Source organism: Vombatus ursinus, unplaced genomic scaffold (assembly GCF_900497805.2).
Source record: "Vombatus ursinus unplaced genomic scaffold, bare-nosed wombat genome assembly UNPS02000577.1, whole genome shotgun sequence".
Classification (NCBI taxonomy): Eukaryota; Metazoa; Chordata; class Mammalia; order Diprotodontia; family Vombatidae; genus Vombatus; species Vombatus ursinus.
The window spans coordinates 184,751-205,287 of NW_020940355.1; the positions used below are offsets into that span (position 1 = coordinate 184,751).

At 38.2% G+C, this 20,537-nt stretch overlaps 1 protein-coding gene across 3 annotated transcripts in view; it reads left to right on the forward strand.

Annotated features, from left to right (window-relative positions):
* The window catches only part of GPLD1 (glycosylphosphatidylinositol specific phospholipase D1), a 63,172-nt gene that overhangs the window by 709 nt on the left and 41,926 nt on the right, over positions 1-20,537 (forward strand). The window contains exons 1-6 of one of the 3 annotated variants that reach the window (XM_027873904.1): positions 6,194-6,240; positions 11,496-11,578; positions 15,045-15,100; positions 17,378-17,456; positions 19,688-19,785; positions 20,259-20,369. In XM_027873904.1, the coding sequence (XP_027729705.1) occupies positions 6,218-6,240; positions 11,496-11,578; positions 15,045-15,100; positions 17,378-17,456; positions 19,688-19,785; positions 20,259-20,369 (450 nt within the window). In that variant the 5' untranslated portion in view covers positions 6,194-6,217. Of the gene's footprint in view, positions 1-6,193; positions 6,241-11,445; positions 11,579-15,044; positions 15,101-17,377; positions 17,457-19,687; positions 19,786-20,258; positions 20,370-20,537 lie in introns of those variants that run through there. The other 2 variants (XM_027873828.1, XM_027873959.1) reach the window with 2 other exon arrangements.

Sequence of the window (20,537 nt, forward strand, 5' to 3'; positions counted from 1 at the left end):
AGGAGATTTGGTCACTGATCCCTTTGCCTATCTTTCTATGATAAAGTTATTCCCATCTTTATCGCTTATCAAGGAGTATTTAACCAGGAAACCTCTCAGAGAGGGAATAATGAGATTTCTGCAAGGGAGAAAATTTCTGCTTTTTTTAGGGGGGCTAGTTGGTCTTTCTGGTGGCAGTAGTGATGATATAGAGTGTTTTTTGGTCGTTTAAAAAACCCCAGGATTCTGCTTTTCATTCTTATCACTGTCACATGCCTTTGTTACTTTATTTACAGGATTGAATACAAATACCTTATTTTAGCATTCATGGCTCGTGAAATCTGATTCCATTTACCTTTCCAAACTTATTTCTCACTAATCCTATTTCTGTAATCTCTGGTCTCACAGAACTGGATCACTGGTTATTTCCTGATGTTGCCTAGCTTTCTCCCCTTTTGTGCATTGGTGTAGGCTTTCTTCCTTGTCTAGCAGGACACCATTTAAACCTCAGCTTATTAAACAAACTTTTCCCCAGCTCTTGTCACTTCTTCTATGTAGCTTTCTCCGATCCTCACTTCTCCTCCCCCAGAAGCGACCCCCATTGTCTTATCTTTCTTCTATAAACACTTATAGCATCAGACTTCTAGTAGCTTTTTGTCTATTTGTCTTATCTTCTCTCTAGCCTGTAAGCTCCTTGAAGGCAGCCACTTCCTAGATGGGGCCTGTCCAGATTCCCCTGCCTCTGATCCACTCTCTCCCATTACCTTGTATTTACTTGGTATCCATTTTATATTATCTTAAATGTGTGCACATTTCCCCTGATAGAATAACAGTTCCTTGAAGGCAATGGGTACTTTGCATCTGTCTTCTATCTTCACTGTGCCATACTCATAATAGGCATTTAATAAATAATAAACTTGTATCATCTTTATATCCATGACTCCTGGCACAATCCACTTCACATAGACCTATTCAGTCCTTAACAAATTATATTAAATTGACATGCACTGTCAATCATCAGAGCCCCAGGCCTTGGCTGCTTCTTACAGGAACATTATGTTAATCACACACCTGTGCAAAGAGCTGGCCAGAACTAGGCAGGGTCTCCTGGGATTTCAGGGATGGTACCACCTTTTGATGGATATTTGGGGACATGTCCTTGAAATGTGCTTGTAGGTGGTATAAGGTCAATGTCAGTCAGCTCACATTTGTCCAATATCCACTCTGTGCAGCACTTAGTGCTAAAGGCACTAAGGACCAGATGGTGGGGCATCACACTGGGAATTCTATTGTTAACACAAGCCATAAAGATTCGATTAAATGCTACAAACCATTAGCTTGTCCAAAGCACTGTGCTGGGCTCTGGGCATACAAAGACAAAAATGAAACCATCCTTGTTCTTAAGGTGCTTGCGATCCAGGAAAGAGGTCAGTGATTTTGGTGACAGACTGACTTAGTAGGATAAGAAGACTCAAAGAACAAAAAGGTTTTAAATGGGAATAACTGAAGCATTAAATTTGGAAATACAGGTTGTACAGTCCTGACAATAATGAGAATGCAATTGAGTTGATAGCTTGTGAATTAAGCAATTTGTCAAAATGAACTCACCCTCATTAGTTTGGGTGTGCCTGTTTCATTATTCTTTGCCCTTGGAAGCATTGTAATTTAAACAAGAACCCTTCTTCAAACTCCTGATTTGGATAATATTAGTAATAGTAATAAGAAGAATAAAGCAATACATTCTGAATCTGTGGGTTCAGATTAAACAAAATGACAACCATTAGATTCGAGATTAATAACTTGAAAATATTTTCTCTTTCCTACAACATTGTATTTATCAAAATTATTAAGTCTCTTTTTGGATTTCCAAAATTTTAAGCCTCTGGCTTTTCTAACAGTAGTTTCTCACTTGCAGGCAATTGGGATGGGAATTTTTTTTTTATTCTTGTGGCATCAAATTTCAGATTTAATTTGAAACCATAAGCTTAGGACATTAGTTTCTAACATTTAGCAGAAGCAACAATAAATATGTGTTTAATATGCGGCATGTGAATTGGATTTATCTTAGGTTTCTATCTTTTCTTGGATGAACTGAGGAACAGTGAAAAGAGGGTGGCTTATAGCTAATTACAAGTAAATTGCATCTCCTTTCAAATCTGATGAATATCAAGTTGAGAATTGGATCTTTGTACTAGTGAGTTTGCATTTTTCTTTCATTGCCTGCAGAGGGAGTAAATCTACTTTGCTATCTCATCCAGTTGTGATCATAAGATTTAGAAATGAGAGGAACCGTATCATGTAGTCTAAACCAGTTTTTACAGGTGAGAAAACTGAAATCCAGAGAGGCACAAGATCATATAGGCAGTAAATAAAAGAGTTGCAATCTGAATCCAAGTCCTCTGATTTCTTAATCCCTTTTCCCCCTACTGTATCACTCTAGCTTAACTCACAATGCCCTGCAGTTTCCATGAGGTAAACTATAATTTCATGATTTATTTCAAAATCTGTTTAAAGTGTAGACCACCAAAATACACTCATATTACCCATTGCCATTTAAACAAAAATCTCACCTAAATTTGTTTTATAGGAATAGCTCATTTACACTCTGATAATCAGTTTTTGGCAAAACAATTTCTTAAATGACTTAGGGAACATTTCTAGGGGATAATCATCTCCTAATTCATTTATGTTTAGAGTTCAGATTTTTACATATCAGACATTTTCAAAACAATGCATACCTCTATTTGCACACACACAAATGTTTTAGAGAAAGATTTTTTTTTCTTTGTTTAAAGTTCCTAGTCTATTGGATAGGTCATTGAATCTACTTGCTTCTCTCTTTCATCACATTTCTACTAAATAGTGAGGTGTACTTTGGTATGGCTTTGGTATGGCAAGATCTGGTTAGTTTGGCATTTCCAGAGTATGTTATTTTATCTCTGTGCCAATCCCTTACAAGTTTGTTGTTATTGTTGTCTGTAGTCTCTCCACATTGTGTCATTTTATCTCTGTGCCAATCTGTTACAAGTTTGTTGTTGCTGTTGTCTTTAGTTGGTTCTTGACTATTGTTTTTGCAGCTGCCTCTCCTAAATCCCATATGTGCCAGGGGATGAAGAAAAGCATTGTGGTGGCAATATTGTTTGGTCCTTTTAACTGGCCTTTTGAAGGCTTGCATTGTCAGATCAAGAAGTATGTTGGAGGGAAGTAATTGTGGACAAGGTTGTCGTGGGGTGATTTTTTTTTTTTTTTTGCTCTGTTCAGATATTAAGTGCACCACTTCTGGAAAGTCTTAGAGTAAGTCTGTACTGTATTATGGTGGTATTGGGAAATGGGGAAGAGGGGTCAAATGAATCCAAAGCTATATTGTTTTTCCTGTTAGGCATGCCCTCACATTTCTCTATAGCAACCCTTAGAACAGTGAAATCCTTACCTAAGAGCTATGCCCTCACTTGGTTATCAGGGACCCAAAGACCTAGACTGGGGGAGCATCAGTAAGATTACAACTTCCCACATTTGATTCCATATAGGTCCTGCTTCTAGGGGAAGTCCTGATTTTAGTGTTTTACCCTTGACCTAATCTTTTACAGTCGAAACTGGCGGGGCCGAAGAGGAAACCCTGGGATTGGGAGCCTGAAGGGCATTTAAATGCTTGACTTAACCTGTAAGAAGGCTAAGTTAGTCCTGAAGTTGTCCAATGTAGGCCTGAATTTCAATTCTGACCAGAACTTTCCAAGTTCCTCTTGGAGATGATCAAGGTGTTGTATACTATAATAACTCAGCATGGACCTGGAGATCAAGCTTACAGGGAGCTCTGGCTGATGCTAAGTGCCTCTTGTGCCTAAGGCTGATCCCAGGCCAATTGGTGGGCTAAACAAGAACTGACTTAAATAAACACAGAAACACAAGGTCTCAGAGCCATTTATTCAACTCCTAAATAGTTTACCTTTCTCTTTTTCCTCAGTTTGGTAGCCATGTGAAGAATTTTCTCTAACTTCTGCCCCAGCCACTACAACCTAATGCTTGACAAGGGTACTCTTTTCCTTCTTATCCCTGTCTTCTATACTATACAAATTTCAAGAATGGAGTTATAGGTAATAGAATCAGGTAGTAGTATGATTAATCAGAATCTAATACCTAGCAAGGCCTTTGGGGATCCTCTCACATTAAATAATATTTAAATAACTACTTCTTTCTCCTCCCAAGGCCATCCTGCCAAAGCCTATTTAACTGGTGATATACCTGAAGCATAGTACAATATTAATAGTACCAGAAGGGTAGCTAGATGGAGAAGTGGAAAGAGTGCCAGGCCTGGAATCAGGAAGACTCATCTTTCTGAGTTCAAATCTGGTCTCAGATACTATATGTGTGACCCAAGGCATTTAACCCTATTTGCCTCAGTTTCCTCATTTGTAAAATGAGCTAGAGGAAGACATGGCAAACCACTCCAGTATCTCTGCCAAGAAAACTCCAAATAGGGTCACAGAAAGTCAGACACTACTGAAACAACTAAACAACAAATAGTCACCATAACCCCTAACCAACAGCCGATGCAATGTTTCTATGGGAAAATATGCTCAGTATTCCAATTTGAGGTGCCATGAACGTTGCTCATTACCCCATCAGGGCCTCTACTAGCTCTTAACCATAAATATTGTCATCTTTGGTTGTAACTTCAAAGAGCTGGGGCCAGAAAGGGGGTAGGGGCACTTAGGAGGCAAGATAGGTCTAATTGAGAATTAGAGGTGAGAATAGGACATTTCTCTGTCCTAATGACCCCTTAGTTGGTCTTTTTTCCCTAAGGATTAAAGGCCTATCAACTCTCCTTTCCAATGCCTCACTTTCTACTTTCTCATTGGCTTCCTTTCTTTCTTGAACAACAGTATAGAAGCAATGCTACAGCATCTTCTCTACCTTCTTGTCCCTGGAAGTTTTCAGCCACTCGCTCACTCTAAATCTAGAATCCTAAGAGCCAGCATAGGGCCACTTTGAAGTTAAGAGAAGAAAGTTCACTTCTCTCCTCTCTCTCTTCTTCTCTCCTTGACTTTCCCCCTTGCCAAGCCCTATAGAATATATATAATTTTATGGAGAAGGATGGCAGAAGATTTATGAGTAGTGTTGCAATATTATCAGAGGGAGAAACAGAAGAGTGGGGAAAATGTATAAAGAAAGCTTGATGAGAGATCCAGCTAGGCAAAGTAAATCATCCTAAGGAAGTGTAGAAAGAAACTGGAAAGGGCACAACAAATAGATGAAAATTGAAAAAAGATCTATAAAGTTTTTTTCTTTTTAATAACAAACTCTTTCCTCCATCAAGTGTAAGTGGAACCACTGCATTTGGACTCCGTATCATAATTCAAGTTGTACTTCTTGAGGTAATAGAAATGGTACTGAAGAAGGTTACAAATTCACACAGAGGGAGTGTATTCTAGAAGCAACACAATTTTGAGGGCACTGAGGAATTGATTTTCAAGATAATTGAGTGTAATAGGGTATTGACCAAAGGAGTCTTACATCTTACATCAAAGGAGCTGGGGGGACTTGGATTAATCAGAGAAGTATTATTTGAACTATGATATTGAATTCAAATGCAGTGGTTCCACTATACTTGATGGAGGAAAGAATTTGTTATTTTTTTTTGAAAAATCTATAAAGATTTGGAGGGAATACCTACATTGATGAGATTATAGGTTCATTAATGTATTAGAATGTAGAGTTATAGGGGCAGCTAGGTGGTGCAGTGGATAGAGTACTGGCCCCAGATTCAGGAGGACCTGAGTTCAAATCCAACTTCAGATACATGACACTTACTAGCTGTGTGACCCTGGGCAAGTCACTTAACCCCATTGCCTAACCAAAAAAAAAAAAAAAGAATGTAAAATTATGAGGAAAGAGTCACACACAGGTGATAAAGCTAGGTTTCTGAATGCACTAAAGACTGAAATAAGATTTGGCCACATGTCATATGAAAAGTAGATTCAAAGATTAGCTGACCCATTTTTTTTTTTCTCTTAGTAGCTGGATCAGGAAATGAGGCCCTGTGGTGAGGAACAGGTTAGAAGATTTGTACATATGTGTTTGTCTTGCGGTACTGTATAAGGAGATCTTGACTCATTCTTGGGAGGTTACCCAGCCTGAGATAGGACAGCAGCTGGAGTAGAGTGGAGACAGAGACATGGATTGCTGGTGTTTAAACATCTTTTTCTTTTCAGTCCTTCCTTCACCTTGGTCCAGCCTTACGATGAAGTACAAAGCAAGTATGAGGTAAGGTTGAGTTCCAGGCAAGCAATGAGATGAGGAGGAAGTGAAGGGAGGAAAGAAGGAAATACCAAGATGATGATAGTGAGGAGGGAAGCAAAGTAAAGGACAAGGCTAGATATAATATTCCTGGAAGGAAGGAGGAGATTGCATTTTAATATAAGGAAGATATGTATATCAGGGACTATATATTTGTTTCAGTTTGCTAAGTAGTTAAGTAGATACTAGCTATAGCCACACCCAAGCTTGGCATTCCCTAAACTCAATCATCTGCTTTTAAATTTGGTTACAAGGCAGAATTTTGCTGTCATATAATCCTCCATCATAGAGTCCATATAGAATGTAAAGGAACAACAAGAAACAGAAAGACCCTGTGTATCCAAAAGTAGTCCCATAGAAAGTGCTAGTTGGCCTTGACAATTATTTATTCTGAGAACCTGCTTAAGCAGTGATTGGTGATCACCACAAAGACTTCAATATTGGCTTCCTGTTATTAAAATTAAAGCACATATCATTTCTTTCAGTTAACCCATATAAACTAGAAAAATACAAAGTAATATGTACCATCATTCTCAATCACTTTGGAGGGTTTAATCCTTTGTAACTTTTTAATGGGAAAGTACTATGGTTGGGGGACTGAGGATAGTTTGGAAAGTGGCTGTCAATTAAAATAAGAGATCCTATGAAACTTTGTTCCTGACCCCCACCCAACTAGAGATGACTTTCCCTTCCTTAAGTTTCTTACATTTCTCTGACCTCCCTTATGTACTTACTCACATTCTAGCTTGTATCATAGTTACCTATGTAAGTCTCTTAACCCTTACTAGAGTATAATCACTTTGCCAGCAGAGATTATCCTTAAAAAAGTCATGATTCTTTTTGCTTTATGCCATTGTCATCGACAGTGATCTCCTCATCGCCAGATTTAATGGTCTTTTCTTAATCCTCATCCTTCTTGACTCTTGGTGACCTTGGATCGTCCATTCCTCCTCGTCTCTAAGGTTTTGTGACAATGCTTTCTTCTTGTTCTCTTCTTCCCTGTCTGGCAGCGTCTTCTCAGTCTCCTGCTAACTGTGGGTATCCCCTAAGGCTCTGTCTTGGCCTCTCTTCTCTTTCTCCTCTGTACTAGTTTCTTTGATGATCTCATCTGCTTCTGTGAATTCAATTATCATCCTATGATGATGATTAACAGATCTACTTATCCAGTCCTAACTTCTAACCTCCAGACTTACATCTCCAACTATCTATTAGACATCTCAAACTACATAGACATCTCAAACTCACTGTGCCCCAAACAGAACTCATTATCTTTCCTCTTAAGCCTTCCCCTCTTTCTCATTTTCCAATTATTGTCAAGGACAACACCAATCTCCCAGTCATCCAGGCTCTCACCTAAGTGTCATCCTTGACTTTTTTTTTTTGGTGAGGCAGTCAGGGTTAAGTGACTTGCCTAGGGTCACACGGCTAGTAAGTGTAAAGTGTCTGAGGTCGGATTTGAACTCAGGGTCTCCTGACTCCAAGGCTGGAGCTCTATCCACAGTGCCACCTACTTGCCCCCATCCTTGACTTCTTACTCTGTCAGGCTTCCCTCCATGTGCAGCCTGTTACTGTGTGCTCTCATTTCTACCTTCTTAACATCTTTTGTATATGCCCCCTTCTCCCCTCTGATACTGCTAACACCCTAGTGCAGACCCTTATCACCTCACTTCTGTACTATTCAATCAATAATACTTATTAAGAGCCTACTGTGTGCCAGACACTATGCTAAGTGCTGGGGATACAAAAAGAGGCAAAGACGCTATACTCAAGGAGCTTACAATCTAATGCGGGAGACAACATGCAAACAAATATATACAAACTAGTTACATACAGAGTAAATAGGAGATAATTAGCAGAAGGCACTAGAACTAAGAAGATTGGTTTTGTTTTGTTTTTTTAGATTAGGCAGTGGGGTTAAGTGACTTGCCCAGGGTCACACAGCTAGTAAGTGTTATGTGTCTGAGACCAGTTTTGAACTCAGGACCTCCTGACTCCAAGGCTGCAGCTCTATACACTGTGCCACCTAGCTGCCCCAAGAAGATTGTTAAGAAAGGCTTACTGTAAGATGGGATTTTAGCTAGTACTTAAAGGAAGCCAGGAAAATCAGTAGCTGAGGAGAGGAGAACATTCCAGGAATAGGAGACAGCTAGAGAAAATATTTAGAGCCAAGAGCTTAGATCCTTGGGTTTATCAAACATTAAATTACTGTGGTCATTTACTACTGTGTATTGTGCACCTAATCTGTTCCACTGATCCACCATTCTATTTCTTAACCAGTACCAGATTGTTTTCATAATTAGCACTTTGTCATATGGTTTGAAATCTGGTACTGTTACATCATTTTATTCACATTTTTTTTCATAGATGTAGACAGCCTTTTCAAGTTTAGCAACAAAGGATAGAACAGATATAGGACCATAATTAGCATGAGTAGAAGGATCAAGTGAAGATTTTTTTCAGCCTGAGGGAGACAAGATCATTTTTGTAGGCAGTAGAGAGTGAGCTAGTAGGGAGAGATTGAAAATAAGTGATAGAACATGTATGACAGTGGGGGCAATATGTTGGAGGATACAGGATGGAATGGGATCACTTGAGCAGGTGTTAAGGAGTTAGGCTACATCATATGAGAGAGGAGAAAGAGGAGAGAGTGGCAGAGGGTACCTGAGGGATAGGAGAGAAGGAAGAGGGGAGAAGAGGGAGTTCATAGCAAATGGCTTTCATGTTTTCTGTAAAATATGAGGCAAGATTCTTAGCTGAGAAGATGGGGGAGGGGATGCTATAAGTGGTTTGATGAGGGATGAAAATATTTGGAAGAGCTGCTGTGGAGAATGGGATAATGAGTTAATAAGACAAGGATAGAAGGATTGCCTAACAGCTCTGAGAGCCCAGATGACATTATGTCATGTAAATCTGTAGTGGACCCATTGAGAATGGTTGTATGATTTTCTCCACTTTCATTTAGCAGCACATATGTAGGAATGAAGGCAGCAAATGATGAGAGTGATCCAAGGCTGAGACTTGGTTGGACATAATAGGTCATATAATAAGGGGGGTAAGATTTCAAGAAAGGGGGATGGTGTAGAGTTGAATTGGCTCATGGAAGGGTCAAGATGGGGAAGAGAGGAGAGAATGGCTAGTGCAGGAGATGGTCTGGGAAAGAATTGCAGAGTTAAAGAAGGAGGTCACAGTGTGGATAAAGAGTAGGGTTTTGTAAGGGAAGGAGGAGAGAAAGGTGAAAAGTCAATAGTTTATGATTGGATAAGGGGATTTCAGAATTTTTGAATGAGGAGGGGTTACATTTGTGGGTGATGAAAGGTCAAGGGTGTGACCATCTTTGTTTGTGACTAAGGCAGGTAACTCATGGAAAGTGAATAGGTTGAGGAACTGAGTTGTTAGGGTGTTTGAGGGAGAGTCAATCTATGTGTTGAAGGCCCCTAGAGTGAGGGCAGGAGTTGAGGGGGGAGAAAAATTGTGAGTCATGCATTGAATTCACTGAGGAAAGAATGGGAATGTTATGGAGATCTATAGACAACAGCTACCAGGATTTTAATTGGATGGTAGTTATGAATGGCATGAACCTCAAAGGAAGAGGGGTTACTAAGTGATGGAGGTAGAGGGAGAACCTGAAAGTGGCATCGGGGAATAAGGAGTATTCCAACTTCCCTGCCTCAACCAATGACCTGAGAAGAATGAGTGAAAGTGCAGCTAGTACTGGAAAGGGTGGCCAGGGATGCTGTGTCATCTGAGGGGAGCCAGATTTCACAAATCCTAGTAAATAGAAGGAGTGGGAAAGGAAAAGATTTAGGATGAAGAGAAATGTGTTGCCTATGGAACAGGTATTCCATAGGGCATAGTAGAAGCACTAGATGGTGTTTGGTTGGGGTGGGAGGGGTTGAGGGAGATGCAAATAAGGAACTAGGTGGTAGGAGTTGGGGTATTGTAAGAGTCTTCTGGTTGGTTTCCCTATTTCAAGTGTCTCCCCAGTCCAATCTATCTTATACTTAGCGGTCAAAATGGTCTTCTAAAGTTTGAGTCTGACCATGTCACCCTCCCCTCCCTTTCCAGTTCAGTAAACTCCAGTGGCTCCATTTGGCCTCTAGAATCAAATATAAAATTCTCTATTTGGCATCCAAAGCCCCTTCATAACTTCATAACCTTCTAGCTTTACAGCCTTCTTACACCTTACTCCTCCCCATGTACTCTACAGTCCAGTAACACTGGTCCCCTTACTATTCCTTGAAAGAAACATTCTGTCTCTAGACTGGGTATAGACTGTTTCCTCCCTTCCTGGAATTGTCTTCATCCTCATCACTACCTCCTGCCTTCCTTGGCTTCCTTCAAGTTCCAGTTAAAATCCCAATTTCCACAAGACACCTTTCTAAATGCCCCCTTGATGGTACTGCCTTCCCTGTATCTTGTTTGTACATAATTGTTTGCATATTGTCTCCCTATCAGACTGTGAGCTCCCTGAGAGCAGTTTTATTTATTTTTGTTGCCTTTCTTGTATTTCTAGCATCTAGAACAGTGCCTAGTAGGTGCTTAACAATTGATCATTGAATAATTGATTGACTGACTTACCAGGGTCATGCAGCCCCCATGTGTCAGGTTTTCCCAACTCCAAGGCTAATCTACTCTATATTATACCGTGTGTCTTTCTGCCTTACATATTTAAAATATGTTCATATTTTTGTATATGCCTTATATATTTAAAAATGTTCATTGAATTAGATTGAGAGGAAGAGAGGATCAGGGCTTGTAGATCTGGGCCACATAGCAAACACCAACAACAAACAAACAAATATATAACTTACAATTAAACACAAAGGTAGAGGAGAGAGCATAGTTATTTATTATAACCAAGTAGAAAATAGGGGCAGCCTTGCGTTTGTCTCAATGAGGAATTCATGTCAAAATGGAAGTGAAGGAACAAACAGACCAAAAAATGGAAATGTCCCCCACTTCCTCCCCCAAAATTTCCAGGTTTGTTTTTATTTTTTTTTTGTTGAGTGGAGTTTATTTGCTGTCGTGAGGAAGCTGGCCTATTTGTAGCATGACTGGAAAACGATTTTATTTCGAAATGCAGCTTAGCTTCTGTGTCACTGACCTGCTGGAGGAAGTCAGTGAGTGGGATCTGTGCTTGGGTTTCAAAATCAGTGCTGCAGCTACACTAAGCCCTCAGGAGTAGGAACGGAGACAGTGCTCACATACATGTCTGCTTTCAGGAGCTGGTCCCTTGTGCTGATCATCCTGTTTCATTTGTCTCAAAGAAGTACATCCTGTGGTATCTCAACCCACATAGAAATAGGTAAGTACCTGGGCTTTAAAATGTTAATGGAAAGTCAATAAACCTAGCAAATTCAGGACAGAATCTGTGATATTGAGTCATTAGTTTTTCTCTTTTAGCTAAAATTTTAAAAAGTAACAAGCATTTTTTTTCTCTCTCATAGCTCTCCCCACTATCTCCAACCACATACCGGGGAAAGGAAAAAGTAAACTTTTAAAACAAATATCCATAGTCAAGCAAAACAAATTCTCATTTTGGCCATGTCCACAAATGTATGTCTCATTCTCCTTATTTAGTCTATTAACCCTCTGTTGGGAGATGGGTAGTCTTCTGCATCATGCCTCTGGAATTATGGTGGATCGTTGTGTTGATCAGAATTCTTATGTTTTTTCAATGTAATTTTTCTTTTCAATGTTGTTATAGCATGTTATCCATATTGTCCAACTTAATTCATTATGTATCAGTTCATACAAGTCTTCCCAGGTTTCTCTGAAACCATTCCCTTTATTGTTTCTTACAGCATAATAATATTCTGTTATATTTATATACTATGATTTATTTATTCTTTCATTCTTTGATTGATGGATATCCCCTTAGTTTCTAGGTTTTTGCTACCACAAAAGAACTGCTGTATTGGTAAAGCCATTTAGAATGATGCCCAGTCATTAGTGTCTAAGAGAAGACCAAAAGTTCTACTTGAGTGTAAACAAGTTACCCTTTATAACTCTCCTTCATACTTACTAGTTACTGGTTCTTGTAGACAAGTGCATGCCTAACTGAATAGTGGGTCTATTCATCTCAGTCTTGTTGCATTTTTTTTTTTTGTGAGGAAGTTGGAGTTAAGTGACTTGCCCAGAGTCACACAGCTAGTGAGTGTTATATGTCTGAGGCTGGATTTGAACTCAGGTCCTGCTGGCTCCAGGGCCAGTACTCTATCCACTGTGCCACCTAGCTGCCCCTGGGCTTTCTTATTTGTGGTAAAAGTGAACCAGATGGTTAAGTAAACATTAGATGTTATATTTACCAGACAAGGAATTTCCAAGTTAATTTTTAATTTACTGTCATGGTTTTCACAAGTGAAAGGTAGAAGAAATGGACAGAAGTATAGCATAGTGATAGAGAGGATAGGATTTGGTGGCGGAAGATACGGACTTGAATCTTGGCTTTGCTGCTTTCCAACTCTGTGGCCTTTCCTCACTTTCCTCATTTGAAGATAATAATGTTTTATAGTCATGCGAATTCCTAACGATACAAAGAGCTTAAATGCAACAACAATGTAAATATAGCATAAAAGCAAGTTAGTATGAAATGGACCTAGAAGCTGAACCCTAAAAGATAGAAGCATAGACATTTGGAGCTAAGAGAAACTCTACTTCAATCCCATCAATTTTTAGATGAAGAAACTTGGGCCCAAAGAAGTTAGCTGGATGATTCAGGGTCTATGGTTAGTTAGCAACATAGCCAGGATGCAGGTCCTTATCTTCTGACTCCCAGGCCACTTTTCTTACCAGTTTTTATATCTTATCTCTATAAGGGAGACTTGATAGTATGTAGAAAATAATACTGGCCTGGAAGTCTACAGGCCTGAGTTTACATTTATAATTCTGCTTTGGTCATAGGAAGGACCACATCAGGACCACATGGTGTTAATTTCTGATCACTTTTTTTTAATAAAAAATGTTTATTAAGCATTTAATATGTTCCAAGAACAGATGATACAGTGCATGATAATTTAAAAGGTCAGATACAGTCCCCTACTCTCATGGGTTCAGTGGATGGTATCCCATATAAACTTGTTTCCCTCTGCCTCCCACCTAAACCTGGGTTGCCCTAGCAAGTAGTGAAATTCTTCTGGTTTGGGATTCACTGAGGTCGAGTTCTGGAGAAGCCCATTAAAGGCATTCATGGTGTCCATGTAGAATTTCTGTGTATCAGGAGAGTCTGCCAGGAGACAGGTGTGCTTCTCCAGAGCTTCTACTAGGGCAGTTTGCACATTCTTTGGAAGCAAGTGAAGAGAATTTTACATTTCCTTTTAGAGTCCAGCGGCGGCCTCAGTCATGCAACAATGTGCGTGACCTGCTATCGAGTTGTGGTACAGAGTGTCCTGGATTTCTTTCTTCATCAGCACCACTGGGCGGTTGATGAGTACCTGGATGATGAACAGGGTTCACTCAGGCACTTGGGTGAACTCATAGCTGGGGGCCCCCTCAGGCTATCAAAGAGCTTATGGTCTTCTTGGAAGACAAGGCATCCACAAGACAGAATTGTGTGTTGGATTGTGTGGTATATATTTTAAATGAAGTGAAAGGTCGCATAAAGGAGATAGGATTTTAACTTTGAAGGATATACTGAATTTTATACAGTACTGTGGAGGAAAACATAGTATAACGATACAGAGAATAGGATCTGGAGGACAAATATCTGGATTTGAATCCTGGCCCTGCTACTTTCTAGTTGTGTGGCCTTTATGCCTAGGTTTCGGTTTCCTTATATAGTCAAATAAAACAACTTCATACGTTAGCCATGTCCAAAAACTTATATAATGCCATAGTCTGTACTCTTATTCTATCACCTCTCTCTAGATATGCCTTATGTTTCATTGTGAATTATGTTTTGCCATTTTGATGATCAGAGTTCCAAGGCTTTTCAAAGTAGGTTGTCTTTACAATATTGTTCATATATAAATTGTTCTCCTGGTTCTTCTTACTTCACTTTGCATTGGTTCATACAAGTCTTTGTAGGTTTCTCTGAAACCATCCCATTCATCATTTCCTATAACATTAGTATTCTTTCATGTTCATATGCTATAACTTGTTCAGCCATTCCTCACTTGATGGGCACTCCCTCAGTTCCCAGTCCTTTGCTGCCACAAAAAAAGATCTGCTAAAATATTTTTGTGCATATGGGTCCTTTTCCTGTTTCTTTGATCTCTTTAGGTGTATAGACATAGTTGGGTCAAAGACTATGCACAGTTTAATAGCTTTTTCGACATAGTTCCAAATTGTTTTTCAGAACGGCTAGATGAGATCGTAACTCCACGAACAGTGTATTGATGTGCTTGTTTTCCTATAGCTCCTCTAGCCTTTTGTCATTTTCATTTTCTGAGTCAACTTCACTAATCTCTGTGTAGGAAGTAGTACCTCAGTTGTTTTAATTTGCATTTCTCTGTTACTGATTAAGAACATTTTTTCATATGACTATGATAGTTTGAATTTCTTCCATTGAAAACTACTTATTCATATACTTGGATCATTTATCAATTGGAGGAATGGTCATTATTCTTATAAATTTGACTAAGTTCCCTGTATATCTTAGAAATGAGACATTTATCAGAGAAATTTGGTGTAAAGGTTTTCTCCCCACCTTGGGATCCTGCCTTTCTGCTAATTTTAGCTGAATTGGGTTTATTTATACAAAAATTTTTTACATTTCTCAAACTACTGTCTGTAATTGACCAACTTATCTGATTTTTAAAAATTTGTTTTAGCACACAGAGCTCTGGAATTTTTCAGCCAACAAGATGGCACTATTAACTACAAAGAGGTATAACTCTTTTTCTTTGGTTTTATTTCTCATTAACTATACAGTGTATAGTTATAACAAATGTGAATATTTCTGGTTTAATGTCCCAGGGAATGATTTATCCTCAATGTAACATATCCAATGTACACTCTATATTAACAAATAACTCAAACGATGTAGTATTTTAACAAAACCAAAATGAAATGTAAGGTAAGGCAACATCTGAAGTAGCATCTTCAAAGAACTTGGGCATTTTCCATAAGGGTATGGAAAGGGAAACTTTAATGCTTGAATTGGTCAAAATGTGGGTAATTTTTTAACTTAAGGGAAACTTGCTCCATTATTTGTTCACAAATAAGTTTGAGAAAAATTTCATCATTATTAGGGTAAAGATGTATTTACTCAGAGATATGAATATGAGTCCCTTTTGTCAGAAGATTTTGTCTTCTGACTATATTCTTGATCAATTCAAGTCACCAGATAAAACCATATCATTCGATGCTGAAAGAGGTAATGGGTGTTGAGTTATTTGTGGGTTACCGTTGGAAGATTATGAATAATGGGAAAGGTGTTAGAGAATTGAAGAAGGGTATTATTGAACTGAAAATTGTCCCAAATTTTTTTTTTTTTAAAGGAAAGAGAATGGAATCTGTAAACTATAGTCCAATAAATTTGATTTTAATTTCTGGCAAAATTCCAAAATGTATTATTCAAGGGATAGCTGGTGAATACTTAGAAAAGAAAGCAATCATAAAAGAAAGTCATCATAAGGATGACTTCTTCAAAAATGGGTCTTGCCAGATTAATTTATTTCCTTTTTTGACAGGATAACAAGACTAGTAGACTCAGGAGAATTCTATATATATAACTTAGATAGATTTTTAGCAAAAACATTTAGATTTTCATACTATCCTTATGAATAAGCTGGAGAGCTTATTGCATTATTACATTAGAGGGATTCAGAAATGGTTGAGTAACCATATGCAAAGAGAAGTCATTGATGAGTCATTATTAATCCAATGACAGGTCTCTAATGGAATGCCTCAAGGATTTGTCCTTGGTTAAATTTTTTTTTTATCATTATCTTAAATAAAGACAAAAGTGGCATACTAAAAAGCAGTTGGTCTGAAAAGATCTGGGGCTGTTAGTGGACTGCAAAATCAATATGAGTCAATAGAGCAATATGGCCGTCAAAAGAACTTTGCTACTTGAACAGGGACATAGCATATAGAATAAGGGCAATCTTACTCCCAATATACTCTGCATTGGCCAGAACCTGTTTAGAATATCATGGTCAGTTCTGGGCATTTTAAGAAGGACATTAATAAACTGGAGAATACCAGAGGAGAGTAACTTAAGTAGGAGAGTCAAGAGCCTTGACACCATGCCATATGATTAGTTGAAGGGGCCAGGTCAGAACTGGGAGCAATGGCTGCGAACTTCAGAAAGCAAGTTTCTCCATAGTGTAAGGAAAAGTTACTAACAATTGTTAGTTACTAACAAAAGTAACTAAAATTAGTTACTAACAATTAGAGCTATCTGCAAACTGGATGACCACCTGTCAGGGACTTCTTAGAAAGAATTCTTATTCAGGTATAGGTTGGAGTAGATGGATTCTGATGGTGTTTTGAACTCAGAGCTTTATTTATGACCAAGATGGTTCAGAAATATTCGCAATTGATTATTTGAAATACTTATATGCCATCAGAACAGTAGTGACTTGTTAGAGGTCAACCTAGAAAATGGGATGATCTGGCAGTTGAAACCTACTATATCCCCAATAGCATTTATACTTTAATTTCACCTTACGTGTTCAAGAAATAAAATGAACAGACCTAAATTTTACCTTTTATTTTTCTAGAGCAGAGGTTTTTTGCCTCACAAAGGTACAGATTGTTTTTACCCATTATTACATTACAATCAATTCTCTCTTTTTAAGGGTTGGCAGTCTTGTTTATCAATTATAACACATATGACTTTTTTCTGCTTCTTATTCTCCTTACTGATTTCTGCCTTTTAGACACTATATTATTCATGAGTGCCTTTCCTATAGGGCAGACAGAGAAAATGAAACAGAGAAAAGAATCAGTGAAGTTTACCACTTTTTAGTAACTGATAACACCCATTAGGATAAAAAGGTCATTGTCTCCAATGAGGTTTTTGAATTTTCTATAAATTTAATTTATTTATACTGTCCCTGTCCTTGATTACTCTCAGACAGTTGGCAGTTGACTGCACATGTATCTGGCTGGCATTTGACTTTTGTTCTCTGATTCTGACATTTCCCTGCTTCTCTAGCTGTTATTAGAACACCAGGATGCTTATCAGGCTGGGAGTGTGTTTCCTGATGCTTTTTATCCTAACATCTGTAAAGGAGGTGAGTGAAAGGGAACCTAGTGAAATGTCATGTTTATCTAGTCGAGAAGCGATGGCCTGACTTTGGAAATAGAGTCACTCCTCGTCTTTGAAGGACTGTTGGGGAATCAATGAACTATTCCAATTTAATAAATTAGCAAGGTAACTGAAGTGTATCTCTTTAAGCACTAAAACTTCATAAAAAAATGTAATCATGTGATGGAAATCCTTCTTAATTGTCTCTAGTATTTTGTTGCCCTTAGAAGCAATGAAAAGAGCCCAGTGTTTGTCAAAAGACCTGGATTCTGGGTCGTTCAAAATAAATATAGATGTCTCTTTTTTCCAACTTGTTATAAGGGGGTAAAAAGATATACAAAGTATTTTGGGATGTTTTATATGTATGTATGTATGTCTATACATATACATATATATGTAAACATATGTAATAACTCATTTTTATAGTCCTTTAAGGTTTATAAAGCATTTTCCTTGCAGCAACCCTACTGAGGTAGGTAGTATTATCTCCATTTTACAAATGAGGAAATTGGGTCTGTAAGAGGTTAAATGACTTCCCATGATCACATAGCTAGTAGGTGCCTGAGGCAGAATTTGAACCCAGGATTTTCAGACTTGCAATTTGGTTCTCTATTTTCTGCCACATTGCCTCACTAAGGAACCTTGTTGGTAGACCCAGTTGAGGTTACAATCAAATGTATATCATTCCCCTTTCATTTTTATATAACAAAATAGGACTAGAAATCTTCACAGAAAAGAGATGTGGTATAGTAGATAGAGAGCTGGTTTCAGGGAAAGAAAGATCTGGGTTCTAATCCTGCTTCTGATGTATATTGACCCTGAGTTTGTGGGCAAGTCCTTATCTCAGTGCCCCAGCCAGCTTTCTAAGACTATATAAGTTGAATAAGAGGTAGTGATCTGCATTAGTAAAGGGAAAAAGGAGACTCCTCATTCAGAATTCTCTACACCAGTAAAAAAAAAAAAAAAGCCATGGTCTAGCTTGGTTTCCTCATTTTTGAAGGGCTGTTGAGGAATCAGTGGGATATTCCAATTCAGTGAATTAACCAGGTAACTGAAATGTATCCCTTTAAGCACTAAGACTTTACAAAAAGATGTAATCATAGGATGGAAATCTTTCTTAATGGTCTTTAATATTTTGTTGCCTTTAGAAGCAGTGAAAAGAGCCCAGGACATGTCAAAAGACTTGGATTGTAGGCCATTCAGAATAGATATTGATGTCTCATCTTTCCTACCTCTTAGGAGGAAGAAAATCCAAAATACCTTAATATATTTGTTTAGTCAATTTTACCATTGAAAAAGTTCAAATAAATTTAGATTACTTTAAAGTATTTGGAGTTAAGAATGGTCTATTGGGTGGGGAAGGAATATATTTATTTGGAAATAAATATGATGAAAAAGCAAGAGGCATCAATAAAATTTTTAAATAAACCTAAAAAAATATGAAGTCCTTAATGTGGAGGTTAGTTGGCACAGTCATTACTCATTACCCAAGAGGAGGATAAATTATTTCCTATAAAAACTAAAACATTAAAATGTTAAGATGGGGGCAGCTAGGTGGCACAGTCCTCCAGCCCTGGAGTCAGGAGGACCTGAGTTCAAATTTGGCCTCAGACACATAACACTCACTAGCTGTGTGACTCTGGGCAAGTCACTTAACCCCAATTGCCTCACCAAAAAAAAAATGTTAAAATCTGCAACATATTTGTAAGTTGTTGTAGAATATTTTAAGCTTATTTCATAGCATTTTAAAGTTACAGAGCCTGGCAAGGGTTTATTTAGTCAGGGTCAATCAGGGCTGGGGAACCTGCGGCCTTGAGGCTACATGTGGCCCTCTAGGTCCTCAAGTGTGGCCCTTTGATTGTATCCAAACTTCACAGAACAAATCCCCTTAATAAAAGGAAATTGGTGACTTTCCTCTTTGGTGTTATGTCACACATGGTAGCAGATATGACTTGTGGCCTCAGGTTCCCCACCCCTAGCAAGGTCCTGACTTCAGAGAGGCAGGACTAGACCTTTAAATTATTCCAAACATTTGGCTAACTGGGTTCTGCCATCTTCCTTGGTGTTCTGAAAGAAGACGCCTAAGGTGATTGAGGGGTAGGTGGGGGAACAGTACCAAATGGAAGAAAGGAGATTTAGTTGACAAGACTGTTATCACTTGAGACTCTCAACTGAGAAGTCAAACTCTTGAAGAGCTAATCCATTTTATGTTGGCAGGAACATTCCATGATGTATCTGAAGATACTCACTGGACTCCATTTCTCAATGCAAGTATCCATTACATTCGACAAAATCATCCTCTCCCTTGGGAGAAGGTAAGAATGATCTTCAAATAGTAATAAATTTATAGGATATGCCAGTCAGTAATTTTATCCCAATGATATTTATTCCAGTACCAATTCTGAAGTAGTAAGTAATTTTTTTAAAAACACTCCCAAATGGTTTTTGATAGTTTAGGAACGAGACAGTGCCTGCCATGGGCCTTTGGATCAAGTCCTGGAAATATAAATGAAGTCGAGTTAATGATTTAAAACTCCTTACTAGATTTTAAATCCCTTGATGATAAAGTCCCTGTCTTATTTTAAATTGAATGTGATAACATATATGTATATATATATATAATATATATATGTATAGTACTTTTCAAACCTTAAATATATGAATACCATTTATTATTTATCTTTGTGTTTCCCAGAACCCAGCACAATGCTATGTACAGTTAATTAGATGTTTTGGATGGTTATATTTAATCTTTGCTACCATATGCATTTATTTTGTTATTGGGTAGGATACTGAGAAATTGGTGGCTTTCCTCTTTGGCATTATGTCACACATGGTAGCAGATGTGAGCTGGCATAGCCTGGGCATCGAACAAGGATTCTTGCAGACAATGGGAGAAGTGAGTATACATCTTAACAGCTGCTAACCCTGATATTGTTATGTGTTTGATTATCTATCTGACATCCTCCTCAACAGGCAGTGTTACTAGTACTCATGGGACAAGCTTTCCAATAAACTAAATAAACAAATGACTTATCGCTTTAGCTATTCTCACAACCTGGAGAGG